Here is a 20,665-nt window from a genome sequence, read left to right on the forward strand (position 1 = left end):
CCCCAATCGCTCCCAGCATCAGGGTCCTTTCCAATGAGTCAACTCTTTGCATGAGGTGGCCAAAGTATTGGAGTTTCAGCTTCAGCATCAGTCCTTCCAATGATCACCCAGGACTGATCTCCTTTAGGATGGACTGGCTGGATCTCCTTGCAGTCCAAGGGACTCTCAAGACTCTTTTGCAACACCACAGTTCAAAAGCATCAATTCTTCAGCACTCAGCTTTCTTCACAGTCCAACACTCACATCCATACATGACCACTGGAAAAACCATAGCCTTGACCAGACGGACCTTTGTTGGCAAAGTAATGTCTCTGCTTTTTAATATGCTATCTAGGTTGGTCATAACTTTCCTTCCAAGCAGTAAACGTCTTTTAATTTCATGGCTGCAGTCACCATCTGCAGTGATTTTGGAGCCCCCAAAAATGAAGTCTGACACATTTTTCACTGTTTCCCCACCTATTTCCCATGAAGTGATGGGACCAGATGCCATGATCTTAGTTTTCTGAATGTTAAGCTTTAAGCCAACTTTTTCACTCTCCTCTTTCACTTTCATCAAGAGGCTATTTAGTTCCTCTTCACTCTCTTCCACAAGGGTGGTGTCATCTGCATATCTGAGGTTATTAATATTTCTCCCTGCAATCTTCATTCCAGCTTGTGCTTCGTCCAGCCCAGCATTTCTCATGATGTACTCTGCATATAAGTTAAATAAGCAGGGAGACAATATACAACCTTGACATACTCTTTTTCCTATTTGGAACCAGTCTATTGTTCCATGTCCAGTTCTAACTGTTGCTTCCTGACCTGCATACAGGTTTCTCAAGAGGCAGGTCAGGTGGCCTGGTATTTCCATCTCTTTCTGTTTCTTTCCAAGGCAAACCATTCAATATTACAGTAATCCTAGTCTATGCCCCAACCAGTAATGCTGAAGAAGCTGAAGTTGAATGGTTCTATGAAGACCTACAAAATCTTTTAGAACTAACACCCAAAAAAGATGTCCTTTTCATTATAGAGGACTGAAATGCAAAAGTAGGGAGTCAGGAAACACCTGGAGTAACAGGCAAATTTGGCCTTGGAGTATGGAATGAAGCAGGGCAAAGGCTAATAGAGTTCTGCCAAGAGAATGCACTGGTCATAGCAAACACCCTCTTCCAACAACAGAAGAGACAACTCTACACATGGACATCACCAGATGGTCAACACTGAAATCAGATTGATTATATTTTGTGCAGCCAAAGATGGAGAAGCTCTACACAGTCAGCAAAAACAAGACCAGGACCTGACTGTGGCTCAGATCATGAAATCCTTATTGCAAAATTCAGACTTAAACTGAAGAAAGTAAGGAAAACCACTAGACCATTCAGGTATGACCTAAGTCAAATCCCTTAGGACTATACAGTGGAAGTGAGAAATAGATTTAAGGGACTAGATCTGATAGACAGAGAGCCTGATGAACTATGGACGGAGGTTCGTGACATTGTACAGGAGACAAGGATCAAGACCATCCCCAAGGAAAATAAATGCAAAAAGACAAAATGGTTGTCTGAGGCGGCCTTACAAATAGCTGTGAAAAGAAGAGAAGCGAAAAGCAAAGGAGAGAAGGAAAGATATTCCCATTTGAATGCAGAGTTCCAAAGAATAGCCAGGAGAGATAAGAAAGCCTTCCTCAGTGATCAATGCAAAGAAATAGAGGAAAACAATAGAATGGGAAAGACTGGAGATCTCTTCAAGAAAATTAGAGATATCAAGGGAACATTTCAGGCAAAGATGGGCTCTATAAAGGACTGAAATGGTATGGACCTATCAGAAGTAAAAGATATTAAGAAGAGGTGGCAAGAATACACAGAAGAACTGTACAAAAAAGATCTTCATGACCCAGATAATCACAATGGTGTGATCACTGACCTAGAGCCAGACATCCTGGAATGTGAAGCCAAGTGGGCCTTAGAAAGCATCACTATGAACAAAGCTAGTGGAGGTGATGGAATTACAGTTGAGCTAATCCTGAAAGATGATGCTGTGAAAGTGCCGGACTCAATATGCCAGCAAATTTGGAAAACTCAGCAGTGGCCACAGGACAAGAAAAGGTCAGTTTACATTCCAATCCCAAAGAATACTCAAACTACCGCTCAATTGCACTCATCTCACACGCTAGTAAAGTAATGCTCAAAATTCTCCAAGCCAGGCTTCAGCAATACGTGAACTGTGAACTTCCAGATGTTCAAGCTGGTTTTAGAAAAGGCAGAGGAACCAAAGATCAAATTGCCAACATCTGCTGGATCATCAAAAAAGCAAGAGAGTTCCAGAAAAACATCTATTTCTGCTTTATTGACTATGCCAAAGCCTTTGACTGTGTGGATCACAATAAACTGGAAAATTCTGAAAGACATGGGAATACCAGACCACCTGACCTGCCTCTTGAGAAACCTATAAGCAGGTCAGGATGCAACAGTTAGAACTGGACATGGACCAACAGACTGGTTCCAAATAGGAAAAGGAGTACGTCAAGGCTGTATATTGTCACTCTGCTTATTTAACTTATATGCAGAGTACATCATGAGAAACGCTAGGCTGGAAGAAGCACAAGCTGGAATGAAGATTGCAGGGAGAAATATCAATAACCTCAGATATGCAGATAATACCACCGTTATGGCAGAGAGTGAAGAGGAACTGAAAAGCCTCTTGATGAAAGAAAAAGAGGAGAGTGAAAAAGTTGCTTTAAAGCTCCACATTCAGAAAACTAAGATCATGGCATCTGGTCCCATCACTTCATGGCAAATATTGGGGAAACAGTGGAAACAGTGTCAGATTTTATTTTGGGGGGCTCCAAAATAACTGAAGATGGTGATTGCAATCATGAAATTAAAAGATACTTACTTCTTGGAAGGAAAGTTATGACCAACCTAGATAGCATATTAAAAAGCAGAGACAGTACTTTGCCAAAAATATCCATCTAGTCAAGGCTATGGTTTTTCCAGTGGTCATGTATGGATGTATGTTGGACTGTGAAGAAAGCTGAGTGCTGAAGAATTGATGCTTTTGAACTGTGGTATTGGCGAAGAGTCTTGAGAGTTCCTTGGACTGCAAGGAGATCCAGCCAGTCCATCTTAAAGGAGATCAGTCCTGGATGTTCATTGGAAGGACTGATGCTGAAGCTGAAACTCCAATACTTTGGCCACCTCATGCAAAGAGTTGACTCATTGGAAAAGACCCTGATGCTGGGAGGGATTGGGGGCAGGAGGAGAAGGGGGCAACAGAGGATGAGATGGCTGGATGGCATCACTGACTCGATGGACATGAGTTTGGGTAGGTTCCAGAAGTTGGTGATGGACAGGAGGCCTGGCGTGCTGTGATTCATGGGGTCGAAAGAGTCGGACACGACTGAGCAACTGAACTGAACAGAACTGATAATGCATGATGTTGAGCATCTTTCCATGTTTTTGTTAGTCATGTTTTTGTTTGTATGTCTTCCATGGTGAAATGTCTGTTTAGTTCTTTGGTCCATTTTTTGACTGGGTCATTTATTTTTCTGGAATTGAGCTACATGAGCTGCTTGTATATTTTTGAGATTAATTCTTTGTCAGTTTCTTCACTTGCTATTATTTTCTCCTATTCTGAAGGCTGTCTTTTCACCTTGCTTATAGTTTCCTTCATTGTGCAAATGTTTTTAAGTTTCACTAGGTCCCATTTGTTTATTTTTGCTTTTATTTCCATTACTGTGGGAGGTGGGTCATAGAGGATCCTGCTGTGATTTCTGTCAGAGAAATGTTTTCCTCTAGGAGTTTATAGTTTCTGGTCTTATATTTAGATCTTTAATCCATTTTGAGTTTATATTTGTGTATAAAAAAGGAGATAATAGGTATGGTGGGAATCAGAAGTTTTTAGGGAAGAGGGGAACTAAAGACAGGCTTAGACACTAGGTAAAATAAGTAGAGGAACAAAAATGCAGAGATCAGAAATCAACAAGAAAACATCTGTGAGTAAAGAATACATTTTTAAACACAGAGAACTAAGTGAATCTGAGGCTACACTTCCTGCCCAGGGAACAGGGACTTCTCAGCATGTTCCTCCCCTCCTGGCCCAGAGAGGTATCCTAGTCACCCCAGGACTGTGCACAGTCACTGCTTAGTAATTCCAGTCAGCACAGCAGATTCAATCTGTTTGCTTCTTCTGCTTTTAGACATTTTAATCATCCTGCAGCCATCACTGCACATCAACAGCCTGTGCTGCTGCTATTTATATTACTGGCCCTAAATGAGCATGGATCTCACAGGATTTCTAACGTACTTTACCTAAGAAGAGAGAGGAATACAAACATTTTGGAAAGACTGCCAGCTTTGTACTGAGAGTTAAATCTCACCTAACTGGCACACAGTGACAGCACATAAAAAGAGGAGTTTTAGGTAAAATCCTCCTATAACTTAAAAAAGTTATTTTTCACTAAACCTTGATTCTTTGGATGCTGACAATGGCCTCTGACACCTTCTCGACGGCCATGGGGAAGTAGAGGGTGCTCGAAAACCGCAGAGCCTCGAACAGCATCACCACCACAAACACCTGGCTGGCTGTGATGAGGTTGTCAAGAAGCTCATTGGTGATGAATGTGACAAAAATCATGATTTTGTTCACAGTGAAAAATGATGCCAAATTCATGCCCCTAAGGTAGGAACTTCTCATAATTTTGGAAATTTCCTTCCTGTAAAAGAAAGTAGGACAAAGGTTTTATAAGAAGCATCAACATACAAGATGTGAATTCAATGCCCTGTGTGAGTGGCCCCTTTCTAGGGAGTAGATACAGATTAAAATAAACCATCCCTCACATCATGGAGACATTAGCATAGTGCACACTCAGGGGTCTGCCTGACACCAGGACCACACAGTGCATCACCACTTCACTCTTTCAAGTAAAAGGAGGCTTTCTGTCACAATTTCAAACATTTTGGGTCAATCTGACGGGGTTTGAACATTCATTCAACAAACATTCATAATCACAAGTCTGTGCCAGGTTCCTCACAAAAAGACACAGCCTGTCCCCTCCAGGAGCTCATGAACTTGTAAGGGAAGAGAATTATCAACCACAAAATTGGGAGACATTAGACAGAGATGGTCATCACAGCCCCCGTGGGAGCTCAGAGCAGAGGCGTGTAACTCGGAGCAGTGGAGTCAGGGCAAGTCACACACATGTGGAGTCTGAGAAGATGAGCTAGAGTCAGTCAGGGCTGGCAGAGGCCAGAGAAGAAGGAAGATGGGAGTGTATTCCCAGGAGAGGGAGGGGCCCCACAAAGGTGCAAAGTGACAGCTGACAACGTGGGGTCAGAGAAATGTTCATCAGGTATTTAAATAAAAGTTGGATAAACAGTCTACAAACATGAATATTATCATATGCAAAATAGATTGCCAGTCTAGGTTTGATGCATGAGACAGTGTGTTCAGGGCCGGTGCACTTGACCCAGAGGGATGGGATGGGGAGGGAGGCGGGAGGGGCTTCAGGATGGGGGACACATGTACACCCATGGCTGATTCATGTCAATGTATGGCAAAACCACTACAATATTGTAAAGTAATTAGCCTCCAATTAAAATAAATAAATTTTTTAAAAAACATGAAGCAAAACAAAAGGGACAGTATTTTCATAGCTCCATTTGAAAAGAACAACAGTGATTCATAAACTTTGTTGGTGGTAAAGAATCCACCTGCAATGCAGGAGACCTGGGTTCAGTCCCTGGGTCAGAAGATCCTCTGGAGGAGAAAACGGCAACCCACTCTGGTATTCCTGCCTGGGAAACCCCATGGACAGAGAAGTCTGGCGAGCTACATTCCATGGGGTCACAAACAGTCAGATATGACTGAGTGACTAAGCATGACAACAATGAAGAATAGTGATTCATATAGCTTGGCTCAATATAGGTACACCCAATCTCTATAGGGTTTCCCTGATAGCTTAGTTGGTAAAGAATCTGTCTGCAATGCAGGAGACACTGGTTTGGATCCTGGGTCTCAAAGATCCACTGGAGAAGGGATAGGCTACCCACTCCAGTATTCTTGGACTTCCCTTGTGGCTCAGCTGGTAAAGAATCCACCTACAATATGGAGACCTGGGTTCGATCCCTGATTTGGGAAGATACCCCAGAGAAGGGAAAGGCTACCCACTCCAGTAATCTCCCTGTTTATGCTCCATCAACGCAGATCACAATTTTAGTTTGAATGTCATTGTCCAAATACTATATTAAAAACATTGCTTATTGAGATTTGAGGTATTAAGAACTACTTAGAATTTCATTTCTTTATAAGTAAGACACATATACATTTTTTTACTTTGAGAAGATGGTAAATGGAAGAGCAGGTAAATGATGTCTCCTCTGTTCTCCGTAACCCTACTGCAATATGTGGGGGATGCAATGAAAAGTAAGTATTTAAGTTCACCTTAATGTGAAGATGAACTTAAATACTTCTTTGGTAATACATCAAAAGCATTCTGTAGAACTGGAAATAAAGCATCTATCACTTACCTTCTCAATCTGGTAATAAAGTCTATAAATGACTTTTCCCAAGCATTCATTTTTATTGTTCTGATGCCCGTTATGACTTCACTCATGGTCCTGATCCTGTCGTCTGTGAAAGCTGTGGTTTCACTCCTAAGGGGACAGTTGTGAGAGATGAGCCTTAGTGATCAAAGCCCAACTTTCTGTGGCAGCAGCAGTAGTGGGCATGGGAGCATGGGGGTAGGGGGTGGTGACTAGGAAGCAAATGATTCTCTATGGTCCTTTTGCACTTAGAACACAGGCAGGTCCTACTCAAAGTACAAATGGAGAAAAAGGCTTCAATTAGGAAGTCAACCTTTCAGTCCATTTCCAGAAGTAACTTGGAGAACATGCAGCATCAGCTAAGGAAGACCTAAAATGAGTCAGATATAAACCGTCTGCTCAAGGAGGTCACGATCAGGTAGGGAAGGCAGAGACAACCAGGAAGACAGAGTCTGTGCTGTAATAAAATAGGATGAAGTTATGGGGAGCAGGAAAGATGGGACTATCAATTCCACCAGGAAAGGAGAACAAGAAGAGCTTCAGAGACCTGGTAGCACTGGAACAGGGCCTCGAAGGATAAGGAACATCTCTCCAGAGGAAAGACAGAAAAGGAAATTCCAATTAGAGAAAGACACCAAGCACAGATCTGCACACACACAACACACATAGAAGTTCAATGAGCTTCAAATAGCACAACATCTCCATCACCTGACAATCACCCACCTCCAACCCGCTGGGCCCTGCTTCAGGTCTAACTCAGCACCAGAAGGCTCTTCACTACCCACCACTTTTCTGTCACATGTGCAGCTGTGAATGTGGGGCTTCATAAAGATACAATGAAGGTCAACCTTGCCCTTGGGGTGCTTATAACTTAATGGAAACATGAACATAAATACCTGAAAAGGCTCCAACACATGCATAACAAAAATATATGTGGTGAGAGATGGGCCTACAAGATTATTACTATTTACCAATATTTAAATAACTTGGACATGGGTAAATTCTGCTGAAGGACACTCTACTTATTCAGATATGGTGCCAAGAGCAGCCGCTGAATGTTTTCACTGTTCCTGTTTCAGGATCAGCCTTCAGCTTAAGGCTGGACCCTTCACTGGTTAAGCCTGAAGGGTCTACAATCCACACAAATAAGAGACCAGAGAAGGCATTTGTCCTGTTTTTGAACAAAGACATCATGCAGACTATAGATGTTATCAATTTCGTATTATCAGTTTTTAAAACCAGGGTTTCTCTTACCGGAGTGAGGAAAACAACTTCCCGAAGCAGCTTTGCAAGAGCAGAAGAATGATGAGAACTGCCATCCCAGCAAGACATGATATTCCTATTTCCATCCAGAGAAGGGCGGTCACTGCAATAGACTGCAGTGGCCCCACCCACAGATAGTGCAAGAACACTGTTACCTTAAAATAGAAAGACAAAACCTTCTTAAGATCGTGTAAAAACCAATAAGGACACAGTGTAGAAACAATCTCCTCTGATGGAACAGACAGGAACCTAAACAGAAATAATCTCAGTGGGATTCAAACCTGCTAAAACAGAAACCTAAGCATCCACCCCAGATAATGCCATTCAGGGGCAGCACAGGGCTGGCTTCAGGGACATCCAGGGAGAATCAGACCAGCAGCAATGAAGAAGGATGTCAATTTTGTCAAAAACACAGATGAGCTAACCTCAGTTCAGAAGCTCAGTTGTCTCTGATTCTTTGTGACCCCATGGACTGCAGCACACCAAGCTTCCCTGTTCATCATCAACTCCTAGAGCTTGCTAAAACTCATGTCCATCAAGTCAGTGATGCTACCCAACCACCTCATCCTCTGTCATCCCCTTGTCCCCCAGCCTTCAATCTTTCCCAGCATCAGGGTCTTTTCTAATGAGTTAGTTCTTTGCATCAGGTGGCCAAAGTATTGGACTTTCAACTTCAGCATCAGTCCTTTCAATGAATATCCAGGACTGATTTGCTTTATGATGAGTTGGTTTGATCTCCTTGTAGTCCAAGGGACTCTCAAGAGTCTTCTCTAATGCTACAGTTCAAAAGCATCAATATTTTTGGTGCTCAGCTTTCTTTATAGTCCAACTCTCACATCCATACATGACTACTGGAAAAACCATAGCTCTGACTTGACGGACCTTTGTTGGCAAAGTACTGTCTCTCCTTTTTAATATGATGTCTAGGTTGGCAATAACTTTTCTTCCAAGGAGCAAGTGTTTTTTTTTTTTTTTTTTTTTTTTTAAATTTCATGGCTGTGTTCACCATCTGCAGTGATTTTGGAGCCCACAAAAATAGTGTCTCTCACTGTTTCCACTGATTTCCCATCTATTTGCCATGAAGTGATGGGACCAGATGCCATGATCTTTGTTTTTTTAATGTTGAATTTTTAACCAGCTTTTTCACTCTCCTCTTTCCCTTTCATCAAGAGGCTCTTCAGTTCCTCTTCACTTTCTGCCATAAGGGTGGTGTCATCTGCATATCTGAGGTTATTGATATTTCTCCCAGCAATCTTGATTCCAGCTTGTGCTTCATCCAGCCTGTCATTTCACATGGTGTATTCTGCATAGAATTTAAATAAGCAGAGTGACAATATACAACCTTGATGTACTCCTTTCCCACTCTGGAAACAGTCTTTTGTTTCATGTGCAGTTCTAACTATTGCAGCTTGACCTGCATATAGATTTCTCAGGAGGCAGGTAAAATGGTCTGCTATAACCATCTCTTGAAGAATTTTCCACAGTTTGTTATGATTTACACAGTCAAAGGCTGTGGCATAATCAATAAAGCAGAAGTAGATGCACTTCTGGTATTCTCTTGCTTTTTTGATGATCCAATGGATGTTGGAAATTTGGTCTCTGGTTCCTCTGTCTTTTTTAAATCCAGCTTGAACCTCTGGGGTCCACAGTTCACATATTGCTGAAGCCTGGCTTGGAGAATTTTGAACATTACTTTACTAGCATGTGAGATGAGTGCAATTGTGCAGACATTTGAACATTCTTTGGTAGTGCCCTTCTTTGGGATTGGAATGAAAACTGACCTTTTCCAGTCCTGTGGCTACTGCTGAGTTTTCCAAATTTGCTGGCATGTTGAGTGTAGCACTTTCATAGCATCACCTTTTAGGATTTGAAAGAGCTCAACTGGAATTCCATCACCTCCACTAGCTTTGTTCATAGTGATGCTTCCTAAGGCCCACTTGACTTTCCATTCCAGGATGTCTGGCTCCAGATGAGTGATCATCCCATCATGGTTATCTGGGTCATGAAGATCTTTTTATGTATAGTTGTTCTGTGTATTCTTGCTACCTCTTCTTAATATCTTCTACTTCTGTTAGGTCCATACCATTTCTGTCCTTTATTGTGCCCATCTATGCATGAAATATTACCTGGGTATCTCTAATTTTCTTGAAGAGATCTCTAGTCTTTCCCATTCTATTGTTTTTCTCTATTTCTTTGCATTGATCGCTGAGGAAGGCTTTCTTATCTCTCCTTGCTAGTCTTTGGAACTCTGCATTCAGATGCTTATATCTTTCCTTTTCTCCTTTGCCTTTAGTTTCTCTTCTTTTCATAGCTATTTGTAAGGCCTCCTCAGACAACCATTTTGTCTTTTTGCATTTCTTTTTCTGGGGAAGGTCTTGAACATTGCCTTCTGTACAATGTCACAAACCTCCATCCATAGTTCTTCAGGCATTCTGTCTATTAGATCTAACCCTGGAATCTATTTCTACTTCCACTGTGTAATCATAAGGGATTTGATTTAGGTCATACCTGAATGGTCTAGTGGTTTTCCCTAATTCAATTTAAGTCTGAATTTTGCAATAAGGAGTTCATGATCTCAACCACAGTCAGCTCCCAGTCTTGTTTTTGCTGAATGTATAGAGCTTCTCCATCTTTGGCTGCAAAGAATATAATCAATCTGATGTCGGTATTGACCATCTGATGATGGCCATGTGTAGCACTATCTCTTGTGTTATTGGAAGAGGGTGTTTGCTATGACCAGTGGGTTCTCTTGGCAACAGTCTGTTATCCTTTGCCCTGCTTCATTTGTACTCCAAATCCAAATTTGCCTGTTACTACAGGTATCTCTTGACTTCCTACTTTTGCATTCCAGTCCCCTATGATGAAAAGGACATATTTTTTGGGTGTTAGCTGTTGAAGGTCTTGTAGTTCTTCCCCAAATGCCCTCTGTCCCAGAATTTAGCCCCCATCTCCTCTGGGTCTCCCTAACCACCGAGGAAAACCTATATTATGTTACCTATTTCTCTGTCAAGTAATAACTTGTCTATTTACGTCCCTGATAGTCTGTCACTTCTATAGGGAAGAAACTAAGCTTTATCCATCCGTGAAACTGAGTAGGGACCTTACTTCATGTTTGATGAATGGATACTTGAAAAAGAAGTGTCTAGTGCAACACAGATCTGACCAATAGCTACAATGCCCTGGGTCATGTGATCTATGCATAAGGTCAGTGGTAAATAGACTGAGGGGGGATTGCTGAGAGGAGATGGTATCTGGCTGGGTACCACCCACTTGGCATATTCCTTGAAGGCTTCCTATGCAGCAGGTACTGATCAGAGCACAGGGGAAAGAAAAATCCCTGCCCACCAGACCTTCACCATACAGAGAAGAAGACAATCCAGCAACACCTACACCACGTGCCAAGAAGGGCTGCTCCAGGAGGATCCTTAAGGACACTAACTAATCTGAGCAACAACACCGCTGCCTATTTATTATTAGAAAAGCAAAACACTCACTTATGAAACAATACATATAATTACATCTAAGCCACACACAGAGAAATGAAAGTTGGATAAATTCAACCTTTGTCTTACATCCTCAATGGAATCCTGGCCAACACCAAACCCTGGCACCTGGCATCCCAATAAGCTGAACCCGGGGAGAAGGACGGGACATGGAAGAGGATCCCTCAGGGGCAGCTCACCTGGTCAAACCTGTTCACATCGTTGGACAGCAGGTTGACTATCTGGCCTGTGGTAGTCTTCCCCATGGCCGAGCTACTCAGGCGAAGGGCCTGAAATGAGACAGGGAGACAGAGATCCAGATTCCTAAGGTGATATCAAGTCATCTTAGAACATAACACAATGGAGCATGTGTTCCTGGGGTCTTGAGTGGTGTCAGCAGGAGCAGGATGACCACTGAGAGCAGGGATCTAGGGACCCTGTTCAGCCTTTCACTCCTCACTGTGGCGGCAGCCCTGCTTCAAGGACGGCAAAGGGAGGAACAGGAGGTAGAAGCAAAATCTACCCCGCCCCCCAGTTTTAATGAACTTGGACCTGCCTGAAGGATAAAGAGTGAAGGTTTGCACTTAAGAGGCAACTAAGTAATTTTGAACCAAATTAGATGAGAGTGGAGAGGCTGCCTTAAGGAAAGAAATTCAGAGACTTGGACTGTAAATCTGGACTCAATCATTAATTCTGTGGGTGACAATATTTAAACACTTTGGGCTTTGTTTGCTCATTCTGAAATGAGCAAGTATAACATTCAAAACACTGTTCCTGTGAGGTTCCTGTTCTTAATGCCAGTCTACTGACTTTACAAATAACACAACCTGTGTTGTACAATTCCTTTGTTTTGTAAGAAAAATGCCCTAGAGATCTGAGGAAACTGAAGAGACACCAGGAACTGCTTCAACAGACCATTAACTGGAGCCACTGACCCAAACAAAATGTTACATACTTTATAAAAATGCTTTGATTACTCCTCAAGAAGAAAACCAATGATCAAGTGAGAATGTAAAATGATATAACCACAATGGAAGAGAATATGGAAGTTAATTAAACATGAAATTAGCATACAATTTAGCAATTACACTACTAAGGATATACTCAAGAAAACTAAAAACACAAATTTGAACAGACAATTTTTGCACTCATATTCATGGCAGCAATATTCACAATAGCTAAAAGGTGGAATTGTCCATTTACAGAGGAGTGAATACACAGAATGTTGTATAGAACTATAATGGAATATTATTCAGACTTTAAAAGGACTTAAATTCTGACATCTACTATGACATGGATGCTGTGCTGCAGGACATAAGCCACACACAAAATGACAAACACTGAATCATTCCACTTCCATGAGGTACTAAAGTAGCCAGGTTCACAGAGAGAAGAAGTAGAATGGTGCTGGGTGAGGGAAGAGTGGCTGGGAGTTAGTGTTTAATGGGTGCAGAGGTTTAGTTTGGGAAAAGAAAAAAGTTCCAGAGATGAATAAGGGTGACGGCCACACAACAATGTGAATGTACCTAATGACACTAAATGCTGCACTGAAAAGGAGTGAAAATTGTAAACTTTATGCTGTGTATATATTACCACAATAAAAAAATCAATGATCAAAAGCCAAAAGTAACTTTACCAAAGCAGTGGAAATGTACTAATGAATAAATGGCAAGTCATTTTTATATACAACATCTCCCTCACTATCATTCAAAATTCAGCTGAAAAGAACACGAAAATGTTGAATGGGCCATTTCAGAAGCAGAAGATGTGCAGCCTTAGAGATCTCCTGGAGACCTGCCCCAGCCTGGAATCCATGGTGTAGACAAACTACAGCTACAAGCTTTAACACCCAATCTGATTCCTCTCCAGCACCAATGATCAGAAGGTGGGGTCGGAGCAAGAGCCACAAATGATCAGAGGGGCCTTTCAGAGCTGCTTGGCAGCACCAGCTTTGCCCTAAGGAATCAGCCCACCTGTAGCCTGAAAAGAAGAGTCTTGTTTCCATAACGGCAGGACTCTAGAGACAAGGCTGTGTATGAGGAAATTTGTCTTTCCAGGTTTCTGGAATTTCAGGTTATGTCTATGGTGTAATCCCCACAATTCCTGACTTCATATAGGGACAAACTTTTAGGTAAAATCAAGTCAGCAAACATTCACATAAGCCAACATGCCAGGTCAGATCACATTTCCCAAAGGCAAGATTCCAAAGTGTTAGTGGGAAGAGGAAGAAAATCAGGTGGACAATGGCTCACCTGTGCAGCAAAGAGTGAGATTTGACTTACCCATCAGCTCACACCTAACTTAAGGTTTTCGCAATGCAGTTCTTGTAAAATTTTGTAATTATTATGAATTAAGTATGATCTGGAAAGATAAACATTTAGCCAATTTGTAAGGAAATCTTTAAGTGTCCATCTCCTAAATGGTTAAAGATGCAATAGAATAACAAAGATGATGATAAATGACAATGAATACCCCCTGAGTGGACTGTGTGGGCACAGTTGCAATTTCCACATCACCCAGAAGTAAAGCAGCTCAGATGCTGTTGTCAAACACAGACAGTGAAATGCCAGGTCTCCAGGTTCACACAATCCCAAGATGAACAAGAATCTGCTCAATGAAAGGTGAGATGACATCTCACTTTCTGCTGACAGAAATATTCTGAAGAAATAGAAGCTCTGGATAAGTAGCAGCTAGGTAACAGAAGCAATATTTTCAATTTAAGCTGTTTGTTTTTATCTTTCAGTGAAGACTTTATTTATTTATAAAAATTGTATATGTTTAAAGTTACAACATGATACTTAGACATAAATACACATTGGGAAAATTACTGTCATAAAACCACTTAAAGTATCCACTACCTAATATATTTATCCTATTTTATGTGTGGTGAGAGCACTTAAGATCTACTCTGTTGGAAAATTTCAAGGCTACAATACAGCCAAATGAGGATTCATTAAAAAAACAGTCTAAGGCAAAAGATTTCCAGGATCAAGTTTATACAGAGCCATTCAGTTCTTGACACTGATACATCTGTGGTAATACTTTTGAAAGATACCTGAAATCCTTATTCCTTTTATACTAGTTTAGACCAGAGCAATCTATGGAATAATTTCATGGCATTCCTCAATACAAAATCACTGAACACATTAAATCAGTTCTTATTAAAAGTGCTATGATACATACTAAAGATAAAAGGAAATATTGTATTAAAATAGTCTATATGAAGAGCAACAAATTCTCTCTAGAATTAACAAAACTGTAAAATTTCAAGTTTTATCTCAAATACCCTACTACTTTATTTAATACCATTAAAAACAATCATGTCTATAAAATATAGTGAGTGAGTCTATATTTGACATGAATTCTTTTTATATTTTCCTTTAGTTAATATAATTATGTTGAATATAATTAGATGGGTCTTTTATATATATTTATATATATTATAATCATTCCCTTTCTCAAATATATTCTCTGCTTTTAGATTTAATTTTATAGATCTAATCACTGAAGTTCACTTTTAAATACAAATTTGATATAAATGAAAGTTTTAATGAACCACAAAAAATTTCCATAAATGCCACTATGGGATATAGGCATGAAGACATTGAAAATCATCTTGATACTTTTGATACTTATTTTAAATATTAATTTAATATTTTTCACTACAAATTTAGTGAGTACTATGCAGCAGCCTTTGGCTAAAAGTTATCAAGAGCAGCCCTCACTCGATCTCAAAATAAAACTTTTCTTATTTACTGCTATAGTTTGCTTCAACAACAAACTTGACTTGATGCAAATGGCAAACTTCTCTAGGAAGGTGTAAATGATCCAAGCCATGAAATTTTTAGTTTACAGAGAAATTTCCCAAAACACTTCTGATGCTTCAGGGGAGGTACACACCGTGGTACTGAGTGACACTCACCTTGTGGTAGATCATATGGCACATGGCTACTCTCAGCCTCTTCCCCACACGCTGAATGTGATAGAAGTACAAGTGGTGCAGAACGGCCCACACGAGCACGCAGGCGCTCAGCCCTGCCGCATAGCTGTAGGCTTCGCGCAAAGCAGCAGAATCATTGGGATCATAGTTTTCAACGTAACTAATCATTTTCCCCAAAAATATGGATTGAACTACTCTGGTGGCTTCCTAAAAGAAGAGAAAAATGTCTTAATTAGAAATGTCAGTTTTTCTTTACACAAGATTTACTTTTAGCATTAGCATGCTAAAAATACATTTGGGGGGAGGAGCTAAGATTGTGGAAGAATAGGACGGGGAGACCACTTTCTCCCCTACAAATTCATTGAAAGAACATTTGAACACTGAGCAAACTTCACAAAACAAATTCTGACCACTAGCAGAAGACATCAGGCTCCCAGAAACGCAGCCCATCATCTTCGAAAGGAGGTAGGACAAAATATAAAAGATAAAAAGAGAGACAAAAGAGCTAGGGATGGAGACCCGTCCCAGGAAGGGAGTCATAATAGAGGAAGTTTCCAAACACCAGGAAACCCTCTAACTGGTGGGTTTGGGGGAAGTTTTCAAATCTCGAAGGGCAACCTAACTGGGAGCAAAAATAAATAAAACCCACAGATTACATGCCTAAAAGCAACTCCCAGCAGAAAAGTACCCCAGATGCCCGCATCCGCCACCAGCAAGTGGGGGCGGAATGGAGAGGAGCGGGTGGCATTGCTTAAAGTAAGGACCAGGCCTGAATGCCCTGAGGGCAATCGGAGGGAGCTAACGTGAGATAGCAACTTAAACTGTGGGATAGCAAGAGAGAGAGAGAAAATTACCCAGCCAGAACACACTGCAGGCCATTTGCAGAACAAAGGAAGAACTGAGCGATCCCAGAGAAGAGCTAGCCGGCCCATCCCCCTCCAGAGGCAGGAGGCAGAGGGTAGGGGAAAGGGGCAAACTCGGCCCCCAGAGACAGCATCCCCTACCAAATGGTAAACAGGCTCACAGCTTCTAACTAAAGACTTCCTGAGATTCTGGATGGTTGACATCCGCTGGGAGGGTCGCGGCTGGAGGCCAGCTCCCAAGAACAGACACAAAGTGTGCGCACCTCACCAGCACGCTCGGAAACTGAGGCTGGGACCGCAGAGGGGATAAGGCGCACCGCACCCAGGGAGAGTGCGCTCGTCAAGCTCCTGGCTGCCTGAGCTGCTCCAGCGGGGGAAGGCACAAAACGCAGACCCAACCAAGTCCACGCTTTTGTGGAGTACCCGAAAACTGGAACTGCATGCAACGCAGGGCCCGCTCCCTATAGAGCAGCCAGGAGCCTGAGAGGTGTAGACGGGGAAAGCACACACCCGCGAGCGGGGGCAAACCCAATGTGACCGGAACACTGCGAGTGCTCCCCATGCAGGCCAGTGACATTTGTCTGCAGCGCCCCTCCATCCCCGCAGCGAGACTGAACAAGCGAACCTAAACAAGAGACCACCTCCGCCCACTTGTGTCAGGGCAGAAATTAGACACTGAAGAGACCGGCAAACAGAAGCCAAATAAACAAAGGGAACCACTTCAGAAGTGACCGGTGCAACAGATTAAAATCCCTATAGGTAACACCTACGACAGCAGAAGGGGCCTATAGATATTAAGAAGTGTAAGCTGGAACAAGGAGCTATCTGAAACTGAACTGAATCCACACTGATCACAACAGCTCCAGAGAAATTCCTCGATATATTTTTACTTTTTTTTTTTTTTTCAATTAAAAACTTTTTTCTTTTTTTAAAAAATTTTCTCTTTTATTTTCTTTTAAAATTCCCTGTTACTCATCTATTACTCCTTAACTTTCATTTTCATATATTTTTACTATTCTTTTAATTAATTTTTTTCTTTTTTATATTTTCTCTTATTTTCTTTTAAAGTCCTCTATTACTCCTTAATTTTCATTTTCACTTCACTATAACCTGGCAAAAAAAAAAAAAAAAAAAAAGAGGCCCTATTTTTAAACCGAACTCCATATAGATTTCTTAAATTTTTTTCTGTTTTTGTTTAGGTTTTTGTTTTTAATATTGTATTTTTAAGAGTCTAACCTCTACTCTAGATATTTAATCTTTGTTTTCAGTATTTGATATCAGTTTTGGACATTTAAGAATCCAATATTCAGTACCCATTTTTACTCAGGAGTGTGTGGATTACTCTCCTCCCCTTTTGACTCTCCGTTTTCTCCCTCAGATCACCTTTATTTCCTCCCTCCCCCTACTCTTCCCAATCCAATTCTGTGAATCTCTGTGGGTGTCTGGGCTATGGAGAACACTTAGGGAACAGAGAACTGCATAGATCTGTCTCTCTCCTCTTGAGTCCCCCCTTTTCTCCCCCTGCTCATCTCTATCTCCATCCCCCCTCTCCTCTTCTTCATGTAACTCTGTGAACCTCTCTGGGTGTCCCTCACTGTGGAGAATCTTTTCACCATCAACCCAGAAGTTTTATTATTAGTGTTGTATAGTTGGAGAAGTCTTGAGGCTACTGGAAGAATAAGATTGAAATCCAGAGGCAGGAGACTTAAGCCAAAAACCTGAGAACACCAGAAAACTCTTGACTACAGGGAACATTAAGTAATAAGAGATCATCCAAAAGCGTCCATACCTACACTGAAACCAACCACTACCCAAGAACAAATAAGTTCCAGAGCAAGACATACCACACAAATTCTCCAGCAACACAGGAACATAGCCCTGAGCATCAACATACAGGCTGCCCAAAGTCACACCTAACACATAGACCCATCTCAAAACTCATGACTGGACACTCCATTGCACTCCAGAGAGAAGAAATCCAGTTACCTGCACCAGAACAATGACGCAAGCTTCCCTAGCCAGGAAATCTTGACAAGGAAACCGTCCAACCCCACTCACTGGGAGAAACCTCCACAATAAAAAGGAACCACAGACCATGAGAATACAGAAAGCCCAATCCAGACACAGCAATCTAAACAAGATGAAAAGGCAGAGAAATACCCAACAGGTAAAGGAACATGAAAAATGACCACCAAGTCAAACAAAAGAGGAGGAGATAGGGAATCTACCTGAAAAAGAATTTAGAACAATGATAATAAAAATGATCCAAAATCTTGAAAACAAAATGGAGTTACAGATAAATAGCCTGGAGACAATAATTGAGAAGATGCAAGAAATGTTTAATAAGGACCTAGAAGAAATAAAAAAGAGTCAATTAAAAATGAATAATGCAATAAATGAGATCAAAAACACTCTGGAGGAAACCAACAGTAGAATAATGGAGGCAGAAGATAGGATAAGTGAGGTAGAAGATAAAATGGTGGAAATAAATGAAGCAGAGAGGAAAAAAGAAAAAAACAATCAAAGGAAATGGGAACAAACTCAGGGACCTCTGGGACAATGTGAAATGCCCCAACATTTGAATCATAGGAGTTCCAGAAGAAGAAGACAAAAAGAAAGGCCATGAGAAAATACTCGAGGAGATAATAGCTGAAAACTTCCCTAAAATGGGGAAGGAAATAGTTACACAGGTCCAAGAAGCTAGAGAGTCCCAAACAGGATAAACCCAAGGCGAAACACCCCAAGACACATATTAATCAAATTAACAAAGATCAAACACAAAGAACAAATATTAAAAGAAGCAAGGGAGAAACAACAAATAACACACAAAGGGATTCCCATAAGGATAACAGCTAATCTATCAATAGAAACACTTCAGGCCAGAAGGGAATGGCAGGACATACTTAAAGTAATGAAAGAGAATAACCTACAACCTAGATTACTGTACCCAGCAAGGGTCTCATTCAGATATGAAGGAGAATTTAAAAGCTTTATAGACAAGCAAAAGCTGAGAGAATTCAGCACCAACAAACCAGCTCTTCAACAAATGCTAAAGGATCTTCTCTAGACCGGAAACACAGAAAGGTTCTATAAACATGAATCCAAAACAACAAAGTAAATGGCAACAGGACCATACCTATCAATAATTACCTTAAATGCAAATGGGTTGAGTGCCCCAACCAAAAGACAAAGACTGGCTGAATGGATACAAAAACAAGACCCCTATATATGCTTTTTACAAGACACCCACCTTAAAACAAGGGACATATACAGACTGAAAGTGAAGGGCTGGAAAAAAATATTTCACACAGAGACCAAAAGAAATCAGGAGTCACAATACTCATATCAGATAAAATAGACTTTAAAATAAAGGCTGTGAAAAGAGACAAAGTGGGACATTACATAATGATCAAAGGATCAATCCAAGAAGAAGATAAAACAATTATAAATATATATGCACCCAACATAGGATCACTGCAAAATGTAAGGCAGATGCTAAAGAGTATGAAAGGGGAAATTAACAGTAACACAATAATAGTGGGAGACTTTCATACCCCACTCACACCTGTGGATATATCAACCAAACAAAAAATTCACAAGGAAACACAAACTTTAAATGACACAATGGACCAGCTAGACCTAATTGATATCTATAGGACATTTCACCCCAAAACAATCAATTTCACCTTTTTCTCAAGCGCACACGGAACGTTTTCCAGAATAGATCACATCCTGGGCCATAAATCTAGCCTTGGGAAATTCAAAAAAATTGAAATCATTCCAGTCATCTTTTCTGACCACAGTGCAGTAAGATTAGATCTCAATTACAGGAAAAACATTATTAAAAATTCAAATGTATGGAGGCTAAATAGCACGCTTCTGAATAACCAACAAATCATAGAAGAAATCAAAAAAGAAATTCAAAATATGCATAGAAACGAATGAAAATGAAAACACAACAACCCAAAACCTACGGGACAATGTAAAAGCAGTGCTAAGGGGAAGGTTCATAGCATTACAGGCTTACCTCAAGAACCAAGAAAAAGTCAAATAAATAACCTAACTCTACACCTAAAGCAACTAGAGAAGGAAGAAATGAAGAACCCCAGGGTTAGTAGAAGGAAAGAAATCTTAAAAATTAGGGCAGAAATAAATGCAAAAGAAACAAAAGAGACAATAGCAAAAATCAACAAAGCTAAAAGCTGGTTTTTTGAAAAAATAAACAAAATTGACAAACCGTTAGCAAGACTCATTAAGAAACAAAGGGAGAAGAACCAAATTAACAAAATTAGAAGTGAAAATGGAGAGATCACAACAGACAACACTGAAATACAAAGGATCATAAGAGACTACTACCATATATATGTGTTAGTATGCTGATATATGGAATTTAGAAAGATGGTAATGATAACCCTATATGCAAAACAGAAAAAGAGACACAGATGTACAGAACAGACTTTTGGACTCTGTGGGAGAAGGCGAGGGTGGGATGTTTCGAGAGAACAGCATGTATATTATCTATAGTGAAACAGATCACCAGCCCAGGTGGGATGCATGAGACAAGTGCTCAGGCCTGGTGCACCGGGAAGACCCAGA

At 40.8% G+C, this 20,665-nt stretch overlaps 1 protein-coding gene across 1 annotated transcript in view; it reads right to left on the minus strand.

Annotated features, from left to right (window-relative positions):
* Window positions 1-20,665, minus strand: part of LOC133049149 (ATP-binding cassette sub-family C member 4-like) — a 165,387-nt gene that overhangs the window by 122,447 nt on the left and 22,275 nt on the right. The window contains 5 exon segments of the mRNA XM_061133058.1: window positions 4,444-4,693; window positions 6,507-6,632; window positions 7,776-7,939; window positions 11,467-11,556; window positions 15,189-15,413. Of these exon segments, the coding sequence (XP_060989041.1) occupies window positions 4,444-4,693; window positions 6,507-6,632; window positions 7,776-7,939; window positions 11,467-11,556; window positions 15,189-15,413 (855 nt within the window).

This window comes from Dama dama, chromosome 30, assembly GCF_033118175.1.
Source record: "Dama dama isolate Ldn47 chromosome 30, ASM3311817v1, whole genome shotgun sequence".
Lineage (NCBI taxonomy): Eukaryota > Metazoa > Chordata > Mammalia > Artiodactyla > Cervidae > Dama > Dama dama.